This window comes from Halichoeres trimaculatus, unplaced genomic scaffold (assembly GCF_033239565.1).
Source record: "Halichoeres trimaculatus isolate MK-OKI-2021-1 unplaced genomic scaffold, fHalTri1.1 fHalTri1_scaffold_13, whole genome shotgun sequence".
NCBI lineage: Eukaryota > Metazoa > Chordata > Actinopteri > Labriformes > Labridae > Halichoeres > Halichoeres trimaculatus.
The window spans coordinates 31,194,201-31,218,838 of NW_027437191.1; the positions used below are offsets into that span (position 1 = coordinate 31,194,201).

General features: G+C 39.4%; 2 protein-coding genes across 4 annotated transcripts; one reads left to right on the forward strand and one right to left on the reverse strand.

Moving 5' to 3' along the window:
• The first annotated feature begins 657 nt into the window (after positions 1-657).
• lrp11 (low density lipoprotein receptor-related protein 11) lies at positions 658-9,240 on the forward strand. Of its 2 annotated transcripts, none has more exons than XM_074684673.1 (9): positions 658-1,467; positions 2,179-2,336; positions 4,476-4,617; positions 4,698-4,823; positions 4,974-5,099; positions 7,876-8,043; positions 8,137-8,193; positions 8,274-8,366; positions 8,444-9,240. In XM_074684673.1, the coding sequence occupies exons 1-9, from the start codon at positions 900-902 to the stop codon at positions 8,596-8,598; spliced, it is 1,593 nt and encodes a 530-aa protein (XP_074540774.1). In that variant the 5' UTR covers positions 658-899; the 3' UTR covers positions 8,599-9,240. The 2 variants fall into 2 exon arrangements, with proteins under 2 accessions (XP_074540774.1, XP_074540773.1); XM_074684672.1 differs by having other exon boundaries at positions 659-1,467; positions 4,911-5,099.
• Positions 9,241-11,270: 2,030 nt separating this feature from the next.
• On the reverse strand, positions 11,271-23,773 carry pcmt (protein-L-isoaspartate (D-aspartate) O-methyltransferase). Of its 2 annotated transcripts, none has more exons than XM_074685294.1 (8): positions 23,421-23,773; positions 17,937-18,041; positions 17,810-17,841; positions 17,603-17,707; positions 17,343-17,463; positions 14,190-14,275; positions 13,835-14,004; positions 11,271-12,172 (listed from the first exon to the last, which is right to left on the reverse strand). In XM_074685294.1, exons 1-8 carry the CDS (start codon positions 23,599-23,601, stop codon positions 12,160-12,162), a joined length of 813 nt encoding a protein of 270 aa, XP_074541395.1. In that variant the 5' UTR covers positions 23,602-23,773; the 3' UTR covers positions 11,271-12,159. The 2 variants fall into 2 exon arrangements, with proteins under 2 accessions (XP_074541395.1, XP_074541396.1); XM_074685295.1 differs by having other exon boundaries at positions 13,777-14,004.
• Positions 23,774-24,638: the final 865 nt, after the last annotated feature.

The following is a 24,638-nucleotide window of genomic DNA, read 5'->3' on the forward strand; positions in this document are numbered from 1 at the left end:
TTAATTGATTAATTTGGTACTACCTGCAAAGCCAATGCAATGTTTCTTTATTTGTACAATGCACTAAACAAACACATTTTGGCTTATTTGTTTATTTAATTTCCCCAGTGCCCTGGAACACAGGGGTCTAGGCTAAAAACAGATAAACATACAGTATTTACAAGCATATAATACACAAATTTTAATTATTTATTATTATTTTATTATATATTTATTATTTATTTGTGCTGCCGTTTTGGCCAGGTCACTCTTGAAATAGAGGTTTTAAATCTCAATGAGTTTTTTTTTTTTTTAACCTGGTTAAATAAAGGATATTATTATTATTATAATTACATTTTAATTAACATTTTGGAAATAGACATAAAAAACATACAATACACAACCTGAAGCTTTGCAATAACTGCTGTCAAAAATTAATTAAAATCGATGTAATCCACAAAACATTGAAGAAAAATACAAAAAACTGTGTGTCTATTGTCCTAAAAAATATGACGTGCCAGTATTATTTTATTTATTTATTACGTAATTATTGATATATTTAATTTTTGCAATTTTAGTCCTCCATAGTAAACAGCACTCTGAACAAATACATCAGTGTAACAGGTGTTCCCGCTTTCAGCTCGCCCTTATTATTGTGACGTCAGTCGTTCTCCAGCGCTGTGGTCTCGCGGCCACCTCCCCCTCACCATGACAACGACGGATTTCTCGCATCGTCACAGGAGTCAACCGTTAGCTCCTCCACCCGTGATTTAGGGACGGTTAAATCATGAATTATCGAGTCTAATATCTTCACCGCGGAGATATTTCATGAAGAACGGTTGTAATTTGCTGTGTGAGCTCTAAATGCGTCGGAAATCAGCCGGAGGCAGAGGGAGACGCTGTTTAACTGCGTGAACAATATGGCTCTTCCTCAGCATCCCCGGCTGCTGCTGCTCGCTCAGGTTATCCTGCTAACCGCTGTCCATCGCACCCACTCCAGGTCTTTGCCTATTTCTGACCTGAAATCCAAAATATCTGGTGTGGAGGAGCTTTTGGAGGAATTCCGTAAGCAGCTGCAGCAGGACCAGGCGTACAGGACGGGCGAGGTGAGTGACTCCTGTGTGGGCGACTTTAACGCCGAAGAGGAGCGCATCATCAAGACCAGGGCCTCCATCGAGCAGGGGGCCACCTTCCTGCTGGCTCCGGACAGGGTGTACACCTGGAAGGACTGTCTGCACGCCTGCTGCTCTCAGCCACACTGCACCGTGGCTGTGGTCCAGGAAGACCCGAGGCAGGCCGGGGACAGTCTGAGCTGCTACCTGTTCAACTGCACCTACAGGAACAAAAATGTCTGCTCGTTCGCTCCGCAGGAAGGATTCAGCACGTACAGCCGGACTGCGAACGCGACGCTCGGACACCTCCCTGCTGCATCCAGCGGTGCGAGCCGGAGGCCCGGAGGGGGACAACCGGAGGGGGACGATACACAAGGTGAGAGATGCTGACACAGGCCATGTTTGTCTGTTAAAAATAATCCTAATAACCTGCAGAGCACTTATCAAAACAAATAAAGCTTCAATTTTCAATCTTTGTTGGTTTAATCTAAGCTAATATATTGGTTTATTTTAATTCTGTCAACTAAATATAAAATGAGGAGTTCTTAAATATCATATCAGACACATTTTTTACTAAAATCAAAGTGCAGTTCCCTTTTTTAAGTTATATGTATTTTAGTTTGCTCGGGGACATGCTGAATTACATTGCAAGTATTTTATTTATTGAACACAAAACAAGCAGTATTAAAAAAAAAACTTTCACTTTAGATAACAGAAGACTTTTTCCAGCTAATACAGCTTTCATTATGACACCATATAATCTAAAAAAGGTACAAAAGAAAAACTTTATTTCTAAAGTTTACCTCAGCACAGTTGAGGTAACTTCTGGAAACTTCTGCTTTCTGCTGAATTTAACAGTGTCCAGCTGGGTCTGCAAGATTTCAGCCTAAGCAGGAAAAATCCAAAATCTGTTGATCAAATTATCAGTGCAGCAAATTTTCTCTTAATCTTTAAAATGAGAATTTTGTTTCATACATTTTATCTTGCTCTGACATATATTTCTTTGAATCAAATGATTTCAGATATCACCTCAAGTGATAAGCACGTGCATCCTCTATACTCATGCTGTCTCTGTGTGTTGGTGTAGAGGTGGACGAGCCTCCTCGCAGTGACGCCGGACAGGACGTGGTGATCCAGCTTCCCACGGACTGGGCCGTGCTGGATGGACGGGACAGTGTGGACGACCAGGGGATCAGCCACTTTGAGTGGACCCTCGTCAAAGGTGACACGGCCATCAACATGAAGGTGAGTATTTACTGCTTGTAGTGTTTTAGCTGCATACGATCAACCAGGGTGTGTTGCAGAGAAACATCTGTCTTCAGTTCCACCAGAGAGTGAAAACAAACAGAGGAGGAAACACAAGTGAAAAAAGAAAACGCTCAGCTCTGTGTGCTCTCCTTTCAGGGATCAGATGATGTAATGTTTGATCTCAGTATGAATAGTCACAAATTGCTCTCATACACCAGTGTCACATTACTTGTTTGTACTGGTTGAGTCAACAGAGAGTCCTGTAGCTGCAGCTCCATAATAGCTCGCTGTACCAACAGAGATAAGAGTTCATTACATTCAAAGCTGGAGCAAGGACAACAGGAGGCTGAGGAGCAACGTGTGGAGCTCGGTGTAGTTTATCCTCCTCACACTGGCTCCCTGTGTGTTTTAGAAGTGATTTGAAGATTTTAGTGACTACTTTTAAAGCTCTTTATGGCCTCACACCTTCCAACATTTTAGACCTTTTAACACCATACGTACCTTTGCAAAACTGTTTTTGTCTTATTTCCAGTAGAAAATGTCTTTTAGACTTGATATAAGCCACAGTCCCCTGACCAGTTCAAGAAAAATGTCTTGTTTAAAGTTGTTTAAAGACGAAATGAGGTCTGAATTGCTTGTAGCAAGTAAAAAAAAATCTGCCAGTGGGTCAAGAAAAAATTGCAAAAATATTTGGTTGACACCAGAATAATTTTTTCATACAAGTAATTGTTCTCTTGTTCTATTGGCAGATTTTTTTATACGTGTTACAAACAATTTAGGCCTCATTTTTTCTTTGAATAACTTGAAATAACATATTATTCTGGACTGCCCAGGTGAATGTGGCTCATATCAAGTCTAAAAAGACATTTTCTACTGAAAATAAGACAAAAACACTTGATAAGATTTCATTTTTTTGCAGTGGCTTTTTAACGAGCCAGTGACTCGACTCAAAACCAAAGAAGATAAGACATTTTCAGTTTGTGCTTCAAGACTCTGGAGCAGTCTGCCCAATGAAATCTGGTCTGCTGAGTCAGTAACCTCTCTTAAGTCACTTCTTAAAACGTGCTTTTATCATAGAGCCTTCCCTGATTTGACTTAAGCTTTTATTTTCTAGTGTTTTTTTTCCCCTTTTGTCTTATTTTATTAGTATTTCTTTCTTTTTACCTTATCTTGTTTATTGATTGTTTTGTTGTTTTTAGCTGCCTTTAAAGCACTTTGTAACTCTGTTTTTAAAAAATGTTCTACATAAGGTTTATTATTATTATTAGTTTTCATTATTTTCTACTAGGGGTGCACTGATCACAGTTTTCTGGCCAATCACTGATCTTTAAAAAGATACCGATTATATTTTATTTTTATTTTATATAACTGACAGCATATACCTTCAATGCTCCAATCTTATTTTATTGAAAATCATTGTGTATGTGTAAGGATGGACCGATCGCTGATCCCCCAAAATCAAGGAAATCAGCACCGATCAATCGGCCGACCGATTGATTTTCTATAACAGTAAAAATGATCATGTCTTTTATATGGCACCTAATTACCAGGGCTGGGACCTTGTGCTATTCTCATGATTTGATTCCTTTACGATTTTTGGGGTGCCGATTGTGGTTCTTTAGTATTTACAATTTTTGCGATTTTTAGTTCAGAGAAAGATTTCGCCCTCTGCTGGGGAAAAGTGGTAACTTTTTTCCGATCCAGGTTATAAATAAAGACTGAATTGAAGAATTTGAATCTGAAAAAAAAACAAACAAAAAAAACGGGTTTTTTTGGACAAAGAATACAGATTTTGATACTGTCAAACAAAATATTCTAATGTATCATATATTGACTTTTTCTCCCACCCCTAGAATCTACGTCTTACAAAGTGTGTTGGCAGACATGAAACAGAATTCTCAGAAGGCAAAACAGTAACAGAAACTTAAACACATTGCCAAACAACAACAGCTAAAAACAGATCAGCAGATATTCAGTACTGAAAACTGGATCAAGATCAGATCAGGCACCAAAAATGTTGATACAACAAAACATTTTGAAATCAGATAAAAACCATGTTAAAATGCCTCAAACTGTGTGTGTTTGTTAAAATCTGATCAATTTGCTGTTTTTCATCCTCTGCATCGTGTGTCGAAGGCCACTCATCCAGGGCTGCTGAAGGTCAGCGGCCTGCAGGAGGGCGTCTACACCTTCCAGATGACCGTCACCGACACGGCGGGTCAGAAGAGCTCCGACAACATCTCTGTGACCGTCCTGGCACCAAAACACCAAGCAGAAGGTGAGGAAAGATTAAAAACCAAGTTTATTGATCTATAAAATGTGTGATTGTAACTGTTTTGTTGCTTTCTGAACCCACAGTGTGTACGGGCCACTGCTCACGCTACCAGTTTAAATGTGACGATGGCTGCTGCATCGACATCACCTTCGCCTGTGACGGGAAGCAGCACTGTCCAGACCGCTCTGATGAAGACTTCTGCCAAAGCTGTAAGACGAGCGTCATTAAACATCATTAAGACAGAAAACATAAACAGATTCTCCCAGCATTTAGTCGTTTGTCTCTGGTTTCTGTAGTTGACAGCAGCAGGAAGTCAGTAACCCACACTTCTGATCTGTCGACTCCTAATCGACTTGCAGCTCAGACGGAGGAGTCTGAGGGCGTCTCATCGGTCCAGACTGGGTCCAGGAAGACTGTAGAGAGCAGCGTTCCACCTCAGGACAGGAGTAAGGCTGCTCTTCCACAGGAGGCTGCAGCCAGTCAAGGTGAGGCTGTATGAGCGCCTGATAACTGAAGGGTGTCTTAAAGTGACCTGTTAAAAGATTTCCTTAACATCATGATCCTTCATCGCTGCATCATTAGTGCAGTATCTCTTTGTAAAGAGGCAGAAAGGGTTTTCATTGGCCGGAGAAGCAGATGGAGCCCCTGTAGGCAGCCAAGTGAGTCAAAACATACTGAGCTGAAAATGCTGCCAGAGCCACAGGGCCACTCTGCAGTCCCACTCTGCAGTCCCTGGGAAAGCAGCTCTGTGCCTGCTGGAACAAAGCGCCTCTGTCCCCTCCGCCATCTGATCCCTGAATCAGGCTGAGAGCAACAAAAAGAGCTTCCTTCCCCCAGCAGTGTTTCAGCACAGGTACTACACGGGTGAGGAGCAGGCTCAGGAGTCTTTTCTTCACCTCACCACCGCTGGGTTTGATGTGGAAACTCTATGAAGGCTCATTGTGAAGGAGACGAGGAGAGAGATGTCAGCTGGAACATTCACTGACCTTTTCTGTTTGTGAGTGTGAGGATTGTTTTTGATGAGATTTCATCCCCTTACCTGAGCCTCTCTGTTTACCTGCATGATTCACATTCATCTGATTAAAAAAAAACATTAAATCCGTGAGTCATGATTCTATTCACCAACCAAAAGATCTCACTGACTCCAGCTCTGTGCTGACTTTAAATGTTCAGAAGTGACGAAAAGACTCCTTTCAAAGCTGTGTCATCATAAAGATGTACATGCATTTTAGCAACGGGAGCAGCGCTTAGCTCCATTCATTAGAACAGAATAGAATAAAACTTTATTGTCATTGTAACAAGTACAACAAAATTGAAGTCACAGCAGCAATCAAGAAAACAAAAGTAAGAAAGTGTATAGAAAGTGCAAAAAGCTGGGTTAGCATGGCTAGCTCGTCCATCTTATTGGAGATAGATCTTACGTTCCCAATAACGATGGATGGAAGGACAGGTCCATGTCGTCACTTCTTAGCTCACACCTGAGAACCAGCACTTCGTCCTCACCTTCTTCACCTCACCTTGTGAGGAAACATCCGGCCTAGCACCAGTTAGCATTGACATCCCACAGGCTGCTAACAGCTGATTTCACATGTAAACAATGCAGCCATGGTTACATGTAGGATCTCCAGACAAACACAGGAGCAAAAATAGTAAAAATATCACTGAAGCCACAAAAAGTTTGGTGTCCACGACCAACAATGAGCCATACAAAGTGATGACCCACTCCAAATACAAAGATGATGAAAAAGAGAAGAAAAAAATTACAAAAAACGGACAAAGAAGAGAGAGCTACTGCAAAAGGCAGCCATAGCCAACAGGGCAGCGCCTAGCAGGAGTTATCGTTCTTTCAAGTCTAAATTAAAACTGTAAGTATAGAAATGTTTGGTTGGATCACAACTGTTTCAAAGCAACTGGGAAATCATGTACAAAGACTCACGTGGATTTCCCACTGAATCTTGGCATACGCTCAAATCCAGAAAACGTGGCGCACATAAAAATATCCCGATGTACGAATCTGGGCAAGCTTGAATCCAAGCACATTTTCTCTGTTCATCCTAATCAGCGTGGAATTACATGATGGAGTCCCTGATCCTTCGTTGTCCATGCCCCTATTTAATACGCACATCATATGTAAATGAGCCCGCTCTCTGCACGATCAGAAAACTGAAAAAAAGAATGAGTGAGACGAAAAACAAAATATCATGAAAGGCAAATTAAAGGTGCTACTCACTGAAGTTAAGGCATGCTCTTCTCATGTTGGTTCCTGCTCTTCCTCTGTGTCCTGCTATCCACTGTCCTCTTAAATGCATAAAAGCCCAAAATTAACTTTAAAAGAAAAATAAAGATCTTGAGCTCTAGTTTAACCAGCAAGCAACAGAAAGTCACAAACTTTAACCCCCGACTAATAACGATGCTGTGAAGACAGGACAGAATTTAGGGGCCATCACAGGGATTAATATAGAGACAGTTACACCAATAAGTTGTCTCAACAAGAAGCCACCCATCGCACACAGAGCAAACTTTTAGTCTGGATTAACCTCAGGAACCTAAAGTGTTTCTGTCTCTTCTTATTCCACCATTTACAGCGTTCTTTAAAGCTGCTAAAGCTGTTGTTGTTTTAACGCTATATTTTACACCACTGTGTGCATACTTTTATGTCCACTAGGGGTTGGAGAAAAAATTGGTATACGATACATCAGGATATTTTGTTTGACAAAATCAAATTGGGAATCTTTATTATAAAAGTCTTTTTTTCAAATGCAAATTATTTATTTCAGTCTTTCTTTATAAACTTGGAAAAAAAGTTACCACTTTTCTCCAGCAGAGGGCGAATGTTTCTCTCTGACTCATGTGATGTGCATTTTATGGGAAAGTATGGCCCCTGATATAGTCTGTAGACATAATCATTAAACTTTTTCACATGGTCTGGTGTTAAAAAGCAAACTAAAAATTGCAAAAAAAAAAAATTTGAATATTGAAGAATCACAATTAAAATCAAATCGCCCCCACAAATAGTAAGACTAGCATACCATCCCAGCTCCAATATCCACTAATATGAGTGCAGCCACGGTCATTTCACTTGATGCATCTGAACTTTGCTCTGAACAATAGCATACGTCATGTTTTTGTGCATACAAACTCTTTGTTCATGAGGCCCCCCGGTGTTTCAGGGTTAAGAGTGATCATGCTAACCAGTGAACAGTGTCACACTTTGCTCTGAAACACCAGCGTCATCTTATGTATCCGTCTCTTTCCCTGTAGATCCGTGTGCTGCAGCTCCAGTCGTCGGACCCTGTAAAGGAAACTTCCCACGCTGGTACTACGACCAATCTGCAGGAGCATGCAAACACTTTCTGTACGGTGGCTGCCAGGGCAACCACAACAACTTCCTCCAGGAGTCTGACTGTGTCAGTGAATGTATACAGAAAAGTAAGAGCCGCTATTTGATCCTTTTCTGTGATTGCAAAATAAATTTACATGGAGATACTTTAAATTTGTAATGCTCATGGGTTCATCTTCCAGATCCAGCTTTCAAACCAGCGACTGTGACTCCTCCCGTCACCAAACAGACTGAGAAAGGTGAAAGGAGTTTTCTGCAACACTGTTACCAGAAAGTTTGTGCTGACGTTTCTAATCCTTTTTTCTTTGTTTTCCTGAAGCTGCCCCCAAAGTCTCCCTGAAACAACCAGAAAGTGAAATCCCCGTCTCCAAACCATTCCCAGTGATGGGAGGACATCCAGGCCCAGAGTCTGGTAAGAGATGACATGAAACTGCTTCTTCTCATTGTGTTTTTCTGCGTGTACTTCAGATTCCCACTTCCTCCCTGCAGGCGCCATCCTCCCTCTGGCTCTGGGCATCATCATCACTGCTCTGCTGCTGCTCATGATCGGCTGTCGTCTCAGACTCGTTCGCCACAAGCTGAAGAAAGCGCGACCGCTGACCACTGAGGAGTCCGATTACCTCATCAACGGCATGTACCTGTAGCCAATCAGGATGGACGGATGGATGATGTCACCGGAGCCTGAGCTGGGAAGTTTTTGAAAATTTGCACTCTGAGTTTCTCTCATTTATCCTCACATTCAAACTATGCTGACACAAACGTTTCCAAACCTCCACACTGACGGATGAATCTGCTGCTCATAGCTGCTGCCTTCAAACACGTATTTAGACGCTTGTGGATTCATCTTTATGTTGTCTTAAGAAAATCTGATTGTAAACTCATGGCTGGAGCCTTTCTGTGCAGCTGTCTGCTCTACGACTCCTGATGTAAATAAGACTCCTCTGTCTGACTCTGGTTACTCTACTTTGCTTTCACCTCTCCTTCACAAACATATGCCCTGTTTTTACCACTGGGTGACACTAATGTGCTTTTTTTGTGCCGTTCACCTCCCCAAACTCAACCATAAAACTCACTGAGTTTCAGATTTAGCGCACTTTTTCCAAGTTAACAAAAATTACTTTGAGTTTCTTGCAATATTACAAAGCCATAACAAATGATATCCTTATTTTTTGTTGCATATCATTCCTTCAAAGCCAGTTAATGTGGAGTATGTATTATATTATGCAGATGTATTCCCTCAAAGTGCTGTCTTTTATGTGAAATATTAAATTTTATAAATCAGAAAACACTTGTGTAATTCTTTTGTATTATCAAATACTGGGAAATATTTAAAGGACGGTAGGGGGGAATTTACTCAGTATCCCTAAATCTCTTTTTCTTACCAATGTGGAAGTCAGAAGCAAGTCCTTCGTTTTAACACTTGCTCAAAGAATAAGAAAACACTTTGCACTTGGAAAGATTGCAATACAAATTAGCTAACAGAGAAGATAGTTCCATAAGAATCTAGAAGCTACGGTGGCCCTGAGAGCTCACAGCGCTGCAACTTAAGAAATCACGTGCAAAAAGACAAAACACAAGCAATTTAAGAAAACATCTTCATCAATTTGAACACAATACCCGAAACCCAGATCCCAACACAATGCATTAAAGAAACGCACTGCAATGACCACAGTCTTTATCTGATGTGTTGTGTTATGGTCTTTGCAGAGCATTTTTTTAACGCATTGTGTTGTTTTCTTTTAGGAGTGTTTGTTTTTATTTTGTTGTGTTGTGGTCTTTGCGTGGCTTTTTTCTAGTAGATTGTTTTGTGGTTTTTGCAGCGCATTTTTTAAATGTGTTGTGTTACAGTCTTTGCAGCGTTTTTCTGATGCATTGTGTTGTGGTCTTTTCAGCGCGATTTTCTAATTTGTTGTGTTGTGGTTTTTGCAGTGCATTTTTCTAGTGCGTTGTGTTGTGGTTTCTGCAGTGCATTTTTTTTGGTGCTTTGTGTTGTGGCTTTTCAGCGTATTTTTCTTATTTGTTGTGTTGTGGTTTTTGCAGCGCACTTTTCTAGTGCATTGTGTTGTGGTCTTTTCAGCGCGATTTTCTAATTTGTTGTGTTGTGGTCTTTAAAGAGCATTTTTTTTAATGCATTGTGTTGTGGTCTTAGCAGCAAGTTTTTCTTATGTATTGTGTTGTGGTCTGCAGTGCTATTTTCTAATGTCTTGTGTTGTGGTCTTTGCAGCACGTTTTTCTAACATGTTACGTTATAATATATTATATCTTTGTTGGGCATTTTTGTAGTGCGTTTTGTTGTGGTCTTTGAAGCACATTTTTCTAATGTGTTGTTTTGTGTTGTGGTCTTTGCAGCGCGTTTTTCTAATAGATTGTTTTGTGATATTTGCAGCGCATTTTTTTCTAATGTGTTGTGTTGTGGTCTGGCAGTGGTTACTTTTCTAATATGTTGTGCTGTGGTCTTTGCTGTGCATTTTCTTATGTGTTGGTTGCCTTTGTAGTGCATTTTTCTTTTGTATTGTGGAGTTTGCAGCTCAATTTTCTTATGCATTTTGTTATGGTCCTGCAGGGCATTTTTCTAGTGTGTTGTGTTGTGGCCTTTGCAGCCTGTTTTCCCGATTTATTGTGTTGTAGTTTTTGCAGCACATATTTCCAATGTGTTGTGTTGTGGTCTTTGCAGTGCGTTTTCTAAATGCTGCATACACGTTATCAAATTGATGAAAATGTTTTCCTTATTTGCTTGTTTGTCATCTTTTTCATGTGTTTACTTAAGTTGCGGCACTGTGAGCTCTCAGGGCCACTGTAGGAAGCCCCTCTTAGATAAATGGATGTCTGCATCCAACTAAACCCGCTTTTGGGCTCTCTAAGACCGCCTTCTTAAACCACACTTAAGCTTTTTTTGAACTGTTACCAATCCAATTTGTAAAACGCTGATGCTTCTGTTTTGATTTCTTGTTTGTTATTGCATTTTATTCCCTAGTTTGTCTTTTTTTTATATTTCTATTCTGGATATTTTACACCTCATTACCCTATTCCCTTTTGAGTGTTTTGTATCTATTTTCCTCGTCTCTTCTTAAAAACTAATTTTTAAGAAAATCTCAATCTATCAAAATATGACCTGACAGTGATAAGGGTAGGAGTAACCATGGCAGCCTGAGTGATCCTTAGACTGGAAAAAAGTTCGTCCCCCATAATTAATTTACAAAAAGTGTATCTGGTTTAATATCATTAAATACAGTCTTTATTGCCAGCTATGAATTCCCAGGCTCACACTCATCCCTGTGTCCAAAACAAACGCTGGATTCAGTGACAAAAAGCCGACAAAAACATAAGCATCTCTTTATTTTTCATGAGTTCCAGAAACTGTGAAAGCCAAATATCATTCATCATTCAAAATAAAATGTGCTTTTTTTTTAAACTGCAAGAAAACAGACATTCATTTTGCTTCATATTGTTGGAGTTTATTTTGGCAAAGCAGTGATGACGAGCTCATCGCGCCTCGGTCACCAGTCGAGCCTGCGCAAAATCGTAAAATGGAAAAAAAAACAATGAGCTGCAGAAAGCGACACATCACCAGGTGAAAGCACGGCCCTGTTTATGTGCGAGTGTGCGTCGGTGCTCTCTTTGGAGTATGTTCGGTATGAATCCACGACTTACTCTATGTGTAGAAAGATGTGAGTGCTGCACATCAAACAGGATGAGTGGGTTACTTCAGCCCGTGTGTGTGTGGCATGTGTGTGTGATTCTTATACAGCTGCTAAGGGGGAAAAGCTCATACGTTAGTCTACTGTTGGGTAATCCACACACACACACACACACGCTGTAGCTAGGTGAATTAAAAGATTCCTCATCAGAGTCCTGCAGTCTTCACAGATTCAGCTTTGATGCTGCTGAAATGTAATACTGTAAAAATGGCTGATTGCAATTCAAATATGATGAAATCACAAACCAAAAAAAATTAAAATCCAGCAGTTGAAATAAAACAACCCAAAAGATGCAGGCCTGGAAAGAAAAACAAAAACATTTCTGTGCTGAGCTTCAAGCAGTCTTTCTCCCAGGCCCCTCTGGGCCGTCATCAATGTGATACTCGAGTCCATCGTTAGACTTAAAACAAAATGAGCATGTTTTGTTTAAATGCCGAGGGCGGTCCGTCCCCTTCTGAGTTTTCTCCAGGTTCAAACTTAAAGGTGTGTTATGGACTGTCTTCCTATTCAGAGTTCATCCCTGCAAGGAAGCAGAGGTGAAAGGGTCAGAGGAGGCGAAAATAAAAACTATGAATCAATCAAACTTCAGTCATGAAAACAGAAAGACAGGTTGAGTCACATGCAGAATGTTTGTCTACATCTCACAGAGAAGAAGACCAAACAGAAGAGTCGACATTCTACGGAAGCCCTGAGAGGCAAAAGCGAAAAAAAATCATTACTCAGGTTTTTATTTTTATACAAAAGGAAAAAAAACAGAAAAAAAATCCTTAATTCTAACACATTAAAAAAGGTTTGGTAGGAGGACGAAAAGTTCTCTTTTTAATTATAATTTTAATCAATTTGTTTAACGTTATTAAAATAGGAAAAAATGGCGGAAGATATCTTTTAAAGGTAGAGTCTGCAGGATTTTCCTAAAAAAATAGAATGTCAACTTTTTCAGGAATAATCCTGCTCAATTGTCTCCTAAGGGCCTCTGTACATGTGTGTCAGTGTTAGTGTCTGCCTCAAACCCTCTCCTCTACCTGTATGTTGATGTTTTGGTTGTTTTGGGACGTTTCTGGCCAGAGCGCAACATGATAAACTCAGCCAATCACAGCGCGCCTAGTGTCCAAGTGACTTTGTGTGTTGATGATAGCGATTAAAAGAGGCTATCCTTAGCCGCTAAGCTAGTGGACATAGCATGGAGGAAGAAAAACACAACCAAAGTGAAACGAAATGCCAAACAGGTAAAGCTCCAAGTTCGGAAACTTGGAGAGCAGCATGGGACGAGGAGCGACGCGAGTTAGCTTTCTGCTAACCGGGTATGTATCAAATAGCGGTGATTAGCTTGTGCTAACATGCCAAGTCAGGTGCACAGCTCTCAAGTCTCAAGTAGAAATGTGATGCTACAGGCGGTTGCTGGGCTAGTGAGTGTGTTTACATAGGTTGATGGCTGTGGGTGTGTGCTGCAGCTGGCACTGAGCCAAGGAGGAGGAGCCCAGTTTGAATGTTGTATTTACAAACAAGTAACGGAAATTCCTGCAATTTTTTTAATCTTATGGGTAAAAAGGTAGAGGGAAAAAATATTTCAGAAGTGGAATAAAACTGTGAGTGTAAAACTGTAAAAAAAAAAAACAGATTTTGCATTTTGAAAGCTAAATAAAAAAAATTAGAGATTCAGTTCAAAAAAACAACCTTATCAATTGAAAACTACTCCCACCTGTTTGACTTTAAAAACAAGGTCATTAGAAAGATATTTAGATATACTTGTAACTTAATTCTAACACAGAACAGTCAACAATATAATTTTTTTTTTTTAAATCACCTTTTTTTTTTTTCCTCATTTGCTTCTCAGGGCTTCCGTAGATTTTTAGTGTATAGTTAAGAGTCTAAAATGACAAGGTTTTCATGCTCTTAAATAAAAAGCTGCTATTCCAGTTACTTGTGTTTTTAGGTTCAACAACCACTACAAATTTAGTCGTCAGGCAGGCTATTATTGACCCGAATTGGAACTACGGAGGTTAAAAAAAAGATGAAGGAAACGTGCAGCTTTTTGGTCTGGTATGGAAGAAGCAACAAATGTCAACAAGCAGCAAAATGCAGCCCCTTGTGATCCATTGCCTGCTCCAAGCCAAACCGTTTCACCTTTGCCACTGTGAGAAGGAGAGAGGGGGAGGAAGGGGGAGAAGGAAGTCACTTCCACCTGGACCACTGCTTTTCTTTGTCTGTTAAAGGCACATAAATCACCCCCATCAAGGATTTCTTTTTGGTGCTGCCGTCCTCCATCTTGTCGAACTGCTCGAGCATTTGGTTCCCCCCCGCCGGGCCGACGGGCAGGATGAGCCTGCCGCCGGGTTTCAACTGATCCAGCAACTAAAAAAAAACAACAAGGTGGAAAATGTCACTGTGACACAAGGAGACATTCCAGCTGTGCTATCTTAATCCTGTTAGAAACATCAAATCACATTATTTCTTTCATAACTGTTTGCATCCAGTGTTTTTTTTTCGTCAAGTGAATTTCCACAATGTGACCTCAATCAGAGCGAACAGAGACTCACAGCTTGCGGGACAATTGGTGCTGCTGCGCCAACATGGATAGCATCGTATGGGGCTTCTTCAGGATGGCCCATCCGCCCGTCTCCCACTGAAACACACACAACTGCAGTGAGCACGTGTGAGTTATCACCAAAACAAAATAAAAGTCACACTAACACACTCTGTTGAGCAGCGTCCAGCTAATGAGCGGCTATTTTTATTTTAATAACTGGCAAAAGAAGAGCTTTCTTTCTCTACCCACACCAACAATCTGTCAAACCATACTTTATAGAATTAAACGTAGCAAAACAAAACCAGAAGTCTGATGACTGTCGTGTTTTTATCAGTCACCGTGCTGCAACACTTCCAGCCTCCAGGAGAGGAGGTGAAAGTAGGAACGTGCTCAATTATTTAGCGCTGCTACTCGGTCCACTCAGCGACTTTCTTGTTGGTTTGGCTCTCTGCTAAAAATAAACTCAAGAGACCAGGGGTGTAACGGTGCTTCAGTTAACAGTTAAAGTCAATACAAATGTGTGACAAGTCAAATCAGCTGAGATTAAACCATAAATCAAGATGCTCTATCTAACCAGCAGAGGGCCTGCTTTTCCTTTAAAAACAAACAAAAACAAAACAAATGGAAGTCTAAATCCTAAACTTGGAACATGCAAACCTAAAATTGTTCATTTGAAGAAATTTTGTTTATTTGTATTGTATATTTAGTTATTTCAGGGTTTCCCCTACGTCCAAATGATTGTGGCACAATGAGGGCAGTGACGTAGCTAGGGGTGGCCAGGGTGTGCACATCTTTTAATTCACTCTTTACTTTCACAAATATGAGAAACTACAACTGTATGAGTGATTCTGTAATCAGGGGAAAATTTCAGGGATAAAAAAAAGTGAAAGGAAAAGTTGTTTTTTTTTCCATATTCTATTTGATTGCAAATGATACACCTGGAATGCACTTAATTCATTAGTTGGCAAGCTTAAGCTCTAATGAATTCTTAAATATTTAACTAACAAAAAAATTTTGGAGTATAATTTTGTCAACCGGGTTGTAACTATTTTTATTTATATCACAGTTTGGACCAATCAAAAATAATTATGGCACAAAAATCACATGTAACCCAGCTGACAACTCAATTTCTCCATTTTTGGCCCCATCTGACCTCCATCACCTCATATTTCTGCACATTTTCTTCAAAATTTGGTCTGGTATTAGGGATAGGCTGATCATCTGGGCCGATATTTGGCATTTTGGGGGCATATCCGCATCAGCCTTTTTTTTTAATCCGACGGCCGATATGAAACCCATTCAAAACTGTGTTGTTTTGGCTCTGATGCTTCTCTGCACAGAGTTTCTCCCTGTCTACACTATAGAAGCTCTGGATGGTCAAAACATTTAAAATCATTCATGTAAAACCAAACACAAAATTAATTTAACTGCATTACATGCCTGTATTAGGCAGCACAAACTCAATTCTGTCCAGTTTTATTGCAGTTACATAGAAAAATATGTGGAAAACTGTATTTACTGTAGAAAAGTTTAGCTATTCATTTTTTAAGTTTTCGTTTAACTTCATAAAATATGCTGCTAAGCCTTGGAGCTGTTTCATTAACATATGCTTGAAAGCATTTGATTGCAGTGAAGTGTTGGAGTTTGTATTGTTCAAAATTTTTCTCACTTTGACTGTAAATGAATATTGGCTTTAAATATCGGTCTCGGCACCAAAAAATCCATATCGGTCTATCTCTAGTCTTTTTAACATCTATAGTAAGAAGAGCAGAAAATGTTGGTAACACAGATGATGAACAGTTAATGCGCCCCATGTACAGACAATCATTTTAATAAAATATTGATGAAGAGGAGTTAAAACACGCCACACTTTCTTCAAAGTTCACACCAAAAAAGATGGGACCTCAGCTGATTTGGGTCATGTGACTTTGGAGCAAACCATTGATGATTTATAGAGTTTCTTCAATAGGTAACACGGTTGGTGCTGATTTCTTGAACACTCATAAAATGAATTATTTTATCCATATAATTTATTTAAAGAGTTTTTAAAACAGTTTTGTCATGTTTTAATGATTACTTTAAACAAATAATGCTGAAAATAAACACAAACATGTATTCTAGTGTTAATTTTGAAGAACAAACTTGACATATGAGAAATCAGGCCTGGACCACATGTATCTAGATATTTTTTGGACCCGATATCTTTGTCTTTGTTTGAAAAAAAATTCTGTCCATACTACAGAAATATCTCTGTCCATATGAAGAGGCAAAACTGAAAACGATCATCAAAAACAGGAAGAGGGAGCAGTCAACGGAGTAAGGAGATGGTGAACAAAACAAATACAAAAACATTACATTTATCTGTAGAGATGTAATGAGGGTGAGAAGTGCAAAGAACACAGAAATAGCACGGTAAATGTCGGCCATCATTCTTGTTGTTGGCAACCGTTGCTACAGTGACTTGTTGCTAGGCGCTTGACGTCATTGCGTCATGTGGGTGAAATCACCGTGTTTGTGTGGTTGAGAGGCTCAATTTGACAGAAAAATGTACGTTTAGAAATATATATACACATATTCGTGTGGTCCAGGCCTCAGACAGCACAAAAACTGCAAAGTCCAACACATAAGTAGCATTTTTAGCTGAATAAATAAAGAACCTGTTAACTTCCTGGATTAAATAAAAATGAAATACCAGCCAAATGACCCACTGTAAAATAGGTAATTGCTTAAAATAATACTTAGTAAGATTGATAAGTTTATCCCATGGACGTGAAATGTACCTCTAATCAAATCACTCATAAATATGATTTTAGTAGGTCTAACAGATTTAAGGTCAGACAAACAGTGGAATTAGATTAGGCTAAAATTTATATACATTTTTAATAAATAATTTATTTTAAAAAGTTTAAAGCTGGAATTCTTTTTCTGGTGTTTGCAGAATTTTTTTAGAAATAAGAGAAAATATATTTTGGAGTTTTTGAACATTTAAAGTGCTTTTTATGTGTGTGAGTTAAATGTTGCATTTACTGCGTGGTTCGTGTTTTGCGGTTGCAGTTGCAGAAATAGTTGAAAGAATCCTTTTCCAGTATCAGAAATCGTATCGAATTGTTGAGTGGAGTGTAATACTGTTATTCACTTAGATTTCTATTTAAAAAACTCTTACCCATTAGTTTAATTCTGCCTGATGTTATCAAACTGGGGTCATCTTTCTTCACATTGGTTATAGAATCGTCTACCAGCTCTTTAATGTGATCAATCCCAATAACTTTCCCTTTAGGCCCAACCTGTAAGACACAGAGCGACACACAGTTTTTCAATCTCATTCAATCTTGATTTGTTGACAAATTGATAAATCGAATCAGCCGGATCGGTCAGAATGCCATCAGAGAGAAATTTCATGTTTACCCGTCAGGAGTGGCTCACCATTCGTGCAAAGCAGACAGACAGGATCCCACTGCCGGAGCCCACGTCCAGAGCTTTGGCGCCATCGTAGAGCTGGTCGTGTAGAAGCTCCAGGGCGTAAGCGTGCTGGAGGGAAAGAGCGTCAAACTTAAGCGTGTACATTCAACCAGCAGGAAAGTAAAACAGAAGTTACAGGATGCAGAAATATCTGAGTGTTGGGAGTCGTACCATGTGTGGGGCGCTGATGGTAGCTTGATATCCTTCAGGGTGAAAAGAAAGAAGAAGGATTAAAGATCTCACTCCTCTGATAACACACTGTCCGTCCAGACTGAGTAATACCACGAGCAGACGTTACCTATTGACTGTGGAGAGTCCATGTAGGGATTACACCTAGAGAAATGAGCTCGGTCCGTGGCCAGCATGACTTCATAGACCTTGTCGGATTTAATGATGCCATTTTCTGCGGAGGCAAAAGACACCGTGTCACTGCGCGTTACGGAAACATGAGTGAGTACAAACACAGAGCCGGGCTGTGTTACGTAATGGTGCTGCAGATGCAAAGAGAGATACATAGAAGAAGAAGAAAGAAGAAGACGAAGAAAGAAGAGAGTTTGCTGAGGGATTTAATGCATTACACAACCAAAAGACAGTCTGCTGCAGAATTTAAAACGGGCTTTTTTGTTAACCTCACGTGGTACATTTTAATTTTTCAGCTCAGGTTTTTATTGCATCATCTTTTATTACCTGATAGTAAATGATCACACATAGCATGACATGACGTATCGCTTCAAAACACTGAAAATCAGAGGCAGTGGAGAATAAAAAGGATGAATTAAGAAAGAAAAATAAATAAAAGGTATCATTGTACGGTTTTGAAGACAAAATTCCCCAGTCACAGGCGCAGCTATTGTAGCAGTTTGCAGCCAGAGTCTGTGCAGTAGAGACGATGAGGGATTCTGGGAGAATCTGAGTGGAGCTGGGTGACAAAAATAATATAATTTTTTTTTCTTTTGAGAGTCTAATCACTTCTTGACTCTACTTCCCGACATATTTTACAATCCCCGAAAAAATACACGAGAATGGCAGCTGTCAATCATCGTTAAACGTTACGTAAAACCTCATTTTTAACCTTGTATAACTAATGAAAACAAAACTTTTCAGAAAAAAGAGGACTTGGATACAAGGCAGTCAAATGATATCTTCAAATCACCACAACAATCAGACGTGAGAAACATTTCTACCAGGTGTAATAATTTTTTAAAGTTTTACCACAGCCCATCTGGAATGACTGAGGAGCTGGATTTTTTAAACTATACTGCAGCCAGCCACCAGGGGGAGCAGTTTCTGTGGAAACCTAACTTTGAGCTGAACAAGCGGACGTCCATTTTTTTTTACATCCTATGGTCCCAACCATGTAACGAAATCTGATGCTATCCGATCCTCCAAAACTAGCCATATCAGGTACCAATACCGATCAGTGTATTGGACCTCAATCAATCGATTCTTGTGCGATTTTTCGGGTGCAGATTCGATTGAAATTGGGATTCTTCAATATTTCAGATTTTTGCAATTTGGAGTTTGCTTTTTTAAAACCAGACCAAGAGAAAAAGTTGAATGATGATGTCTACAGACTAAATCAGCTGCCATTTTTTCCCAAAAATTCACATCAAATGTGAGTCAGTTTTTAAGATTTATTCAAGGGATCTGACATCTCAACTTTTTTTCCAACCCAGCTTATAAACAAAAACTAAAATGAAGGACTTAAATTTGAAAAAAAAAAAAAAAAATCGTAGTTTAGCATCCTTAAAAAAAAAAAATCCCGATACTACGATATAACAATTTTTTTCTCCCACCCCTAATTGGGGTCTGACTAGGGATGCACGATATATCAGTATCAGTATCGATATTTACTCATTAGCTGCCAGCCATTTTCAGAGCATCTTGAACGATCTTTGAAGACCTAAATAATCTTGTTTTCTGTGACTATGTAAACGCCAAAACGACCTGAGAAGAGTGGACCCTCTTCTTTTATTTCTATCTTCCTGTTTTTGATCAAAAAAACAGACAAATGTACTTTTTTGATCATTTGATCCTCTCCATGGTCGTCTTTTCTCACAATTGTGCCACTCTTTCTCTCTAAACTACCCTGACACATCGCCTCAAATAGTTTATTTTTTTTAAAAAAAACAAAAAACAAAAAACAAATATATATTGATATCGGTAAATTTTGGTTATCGGCCATAACAGCAATATTAACGTCGGGTATCGGTATTGGCCAAAATGTTCGTATCGGTGCATCCCCAGGTCTGACACCACAGTAAATGTGCGCCAGGTCCGTTTCAGACTACTAGGAGAGTTACCAGTTAAACCGTTTTATTTTTTAATTCAGTAAACTTCACTACAAAATGACTAAAACTCTGACAGTTGTTAGTTTTATTTTGCACTTTTAATAATTTATCAAAAACAAATCATAAACTCTGAGAGAGTTGTAGTTGTAGAGTTTGTTTTGGATTTAACGGCAGAGTGACAGAGCTCTCTTTGTTCAGAATGATCTGTCACTGTGTTCATTGAAATTGTATCAAAAGTACTAGTTGTATGAGTGAGTATCAGTCTGAAAAAAGTGGTATCGGACATCTCTAATAATCATGGTTTAAAGTTAATAATATGTGTGTGCTTCACTGACATGGACAGTGATTTGACTGTTTCTGCAGACATGTGGTGAGAGAAACCTGTCCACAGAAGTGTTAGTGTCTTCAGGATAACCCCTCACAACAGGTTTCTGCAGCAGCTGGTGCCAAACGGCAGGAAGAGCCAGCGACAGCCGGCACCGCTCTCATTACGGACTGCATTCACCCTCAGAGCTATGTGCTGCTTTAGGATACATTACAAACAACCCAAACAAGCTGCCAGATGGACACCTTCAAAAAGATTTCAAAATCTTATTCTCAGAGTTCAAATCTGCTTTTTCACGCTCCAGGATGAGAAATCTAACTTAATTTGTCCCCAAAGATTCAATGTGATCAGTTTTTATTTTGTCTACAAATCGAATTTTCCTCCATCACATGACAGGTTGTTGACAAAATCACGAAGCATCCGGTTAGCCATCACCGCCAGAGCCGAGCAGTCCTGAGAAATCATCAAAAGGAGACAAAATAAATACAAAAAAGGGCCATGAATTAGCATGCATCTCGAGTGTGACCTGCTTTAATCCAGTTAACTCAATCCAGTCATGTGTCTGAATGAGTCAGTGTCCAGGAAAGTGTTCAGTTTTGGAGCAGCAGGAAATCAAGTTAATGACCACTTCAGAGGGAAGAGACGTGAGAATACCTTCGCTTAACACGAAGCTGAAGTTTTGTACTTGCACACCTGGCACAGAGAACAGAGGGATACTTCTTTATCAGAGTTAAAAGCCTTTGATTGAAAACATATTACATTATAACCCTGCAGCTTTTGACGAAAAGCTCGCAGCGAAACTATCAGTTTGCATTGCACACAGAATAAAAATAGCCCTGGTAGATACTTAACACTGAGAGTGGACTTGCACCCCGGTCTGCAGGTATCATCACATTTGATATCATGCAATCTGGAAAAGTTACATGACATATCAGGGAGTCTGTGGTCTTCAAATACTGAGTTACAGCCTAAGCTTAACATGCGCTAGCATTTTTGTTGCAGAATTTCCCATCGATCATTGTTAGGGGTGGGTACCGAGAACCAGTTCCAACATTCATGGAAAGGATAAGACACATGCACTTCAGCGTCAACGTCTCATCTTAGGCACAAAACACACACTGCTCACATTCATACAGATGAAAAGGAATCCAAATATTTTCGGAGTCTCTGTGGTGCAGACAGGGGCGTAGCTACAATTAGGCAAACACAGGCAGTTGCCCAGGGCCCCAAGATTCCCAGGGCCCCCCAAAGCATCTCTTAAAAACTGATTTATGAAATTCTCTTCAATTTAAAGCATTTCTTTTTTCTAAATCTTACTTCACATGCTTCAAAATACATCAAAAGGCGTAATCTTTTGTTTTGGGTACTCCCCCTCCATTCTTATTCAATGGGCTATTCCATGTTACAGCACATCTATAAATTTGATTCAGGAAGAAAGAGGTAAAAATACTTTTTTTTCCCATTTTTTCTTATTTTCAACCAAGTGGGAAATAAAAACAATGTTGCTCTGAGACCTTAGATAAACAAATAAGACTTATAGGATTTTAAGGACTTTATCTAGCCCAGGAAACAGGATAATTTTCTCAAAATCAAACTTTTTGAGTTGGTGATAAACATTATTGTACAAAATCTCTTTTTTGGAAACATAACTCACTGGACAAGGGGTCAAATAAAAAATACATCAACTTTAAAATAACAGTACCAAAAAGTATGGTAACTGTAAATATCACCTCTTTCAGTAGATTTTTTTTTCCAGTTTTATGTTGTGCTTGATATTTACATATATTTTCTTTACTAAATTATTTTTTTCAATATTTACCTATTGTAATGTTTTTCACTTCATACTTTTTTGTTTGTTACTGTTACTCTGTAGATTCCCCACTGTAGGAAAAATAAGCTGTCAATTGACCATAAAAGATTTCAAATCTAGGACAAAGTGGATTAAATTATGGATTCACTTTTTTCAAAATCAAACTAAAGTACAGAACTTGAGGAAATGCATTTAGTTGCGTTAAGTTACCATGTACAAGATTAGCACTGTGTCATGCCTTGATTCTCAGAAAGAGACAGTAGACCCAGGGAAGGGCAGTCTAGCTCTGAGGAAGATGAGTTACAAGGACATGGAGGGCCCCATTGACTGGGTTTGCCTTGGCCCCCAAACCACTAAATACGCCCCTGATTTAGAGATGAACAAACCAGAAAGTGGAGGACAGTCCCTGTGCAGAAATGGGATTACACCTATTTTCCTCTGATGAGTCACCAGAGTTTAGGTATGCAAGATGTGATATGTTTATACACTTTTATGTGTTTTTTTTATCATTGATATCTTTAATTTCCCTTAATCCATCCCAAAGACAAAGTCATATTAATGCAAATTAAGTAAAAATCATTCTTATTTTGACCATTTATTTAAGAGTCTAAATGGCCCAATAAGAAGGGCAAGCTAACTTTTCTTTTTGTAATGTGCATTACTTCCTATTACTCTCCAAAAATAACGGAACTGCATGTAGGAACCGATAAGAACCGGAATCAGAACAGGAATCTGCAGAGATGAAACGGTGCCCATCCCCGTCACTGTGGACTTAGCACCTGATGTCAGCCGTTTATCAAGGTGATACACTGAGTCATTGCCCTTTTTATGGGGTCTCGTTTGACTCTGTTGACACAGCATGCTGACACTGTCCATCACCCGCACACAAAGGCACCGTAGAAACCAGCCTCACATGTGCAGCTGTCACTGTCAGTCACAGAAAGTAAGGGGAACGGTTTTTAAACAGCCATCAATGGATGTGGGCAGGGTTGTTAGCAGCTAAAGCTAAAGGTAGCTACAATGTCCCAAATGACGCACATAGAGCTAGCGGGCTAAATTAACCTGACACAAAACTGACGTAGATAAATAACCCGAATCTAAACGGAGGAAAGATGTAAAATTTCCGTCATTTTTCTTGCAACAAATGAAGCATGCATCTGATACTTGGCGTAAACGTGCTTTGGGAAAAGGGGTGGAGAGAGGTAACGCTAGGTCAATAACAACACATAGCTTAGCAACAAGCTAGCTAAGATGCTAACCCCTGCCTCCAGTAACAACCAACCGTCATGTGGCGAGCTGCCTACGAATGCATTGGTGCTGCCGCTGTCGGTAAATGAAAACTGCGTTAACACTCACTGCGGAGGTTGTTCACAAGCTCTGCGTGGCAAGCTCCTCCAGATTTCCAGGCCATTATTAGGCAGACTTTGCGGAGTAAGTAGACAGCAGCTGTCAGTGCCGCGCCTGCGCCAACTGTTTTGCCGAGAAAGCTGACAACCTCCAGAACAGACGGCGGAGCGGCGGATACGTCACGCGGCATCCAGAATGATTTCACTGCAGCAGGGAGGCCTGTCTAACGGTCAGCCTCACGCGAGACAGAGGCATCTCCGCAAAATTATATATCTTTTTAAAAATATCAGAATCAACCGAGCTCATTTGCATTGGCAAGAGGCCAAATCACTCTTTAAGCGGATAATAAGATTTGCCGCAGTCACATAGACAGTGGCCGCTAAGTGGAGTGCGACACTTTAGAATTTTATCTTTTTTCAAAAAAACTTTATTATAAATGTTCAAAACAAACCAGCGGTACTTGACATATCTTTTGTGAATACGAAAAGAGGTTGCCAGATGAGGCATTGTTATGGAGCTAAAACTACCGGAATCTGGTTTTGAAAAAAAAAAAAAAATTGCTGTAACTTAAAAAAAATAAATACTTGAATAAATACACTGAAATACTTGCGATCTAGAAAATGTAATTGCATCGAAAAGATTGCCATGAACAATGTTTCTCTGAAGTAAAAAAAAAAAACAAAACGGAAAAAAATGAAAAAACATGGACATCAAATGATTACTTGTTTTATTTTGTTCATATTTACATCCCGATGTGTAAATATAAAACCAGCTGCATGCTGCTGGACCCGGGTGCAGCTGCCCATGATATGTAAATAATATGCAAATTGAAACATCATAGCCCCTCCCCAAACCCTCCCATCCACACCAAAAATGTGACATTAAATCAAAATCGAGAAGCAACATTCAGTTTAAAAAAATAATAATAAATTAAATTTAATAAGCCTTTACAAAAGTGCTTAACGTTGCAATTCACTGGTGCTCCACTCAAGGCTGGCTGCAGAGATCCCAGAAATCACATACAAACCAAGTCAAAACAAAACAACAAATAAAAGACCATTACAGCATTAAAAAAAAAAAAAAAAAAACCTATTTAGAACCTGTTCCTAAAAAATAGCTTGGGTCTGAATCACTAACTTTAAAATCTACACACACTGTACTGGATTCATTTTCTCTTCATGTCCCCTTAGGAAAATATTATTTTCATTCAAAACACACCAGAATGTA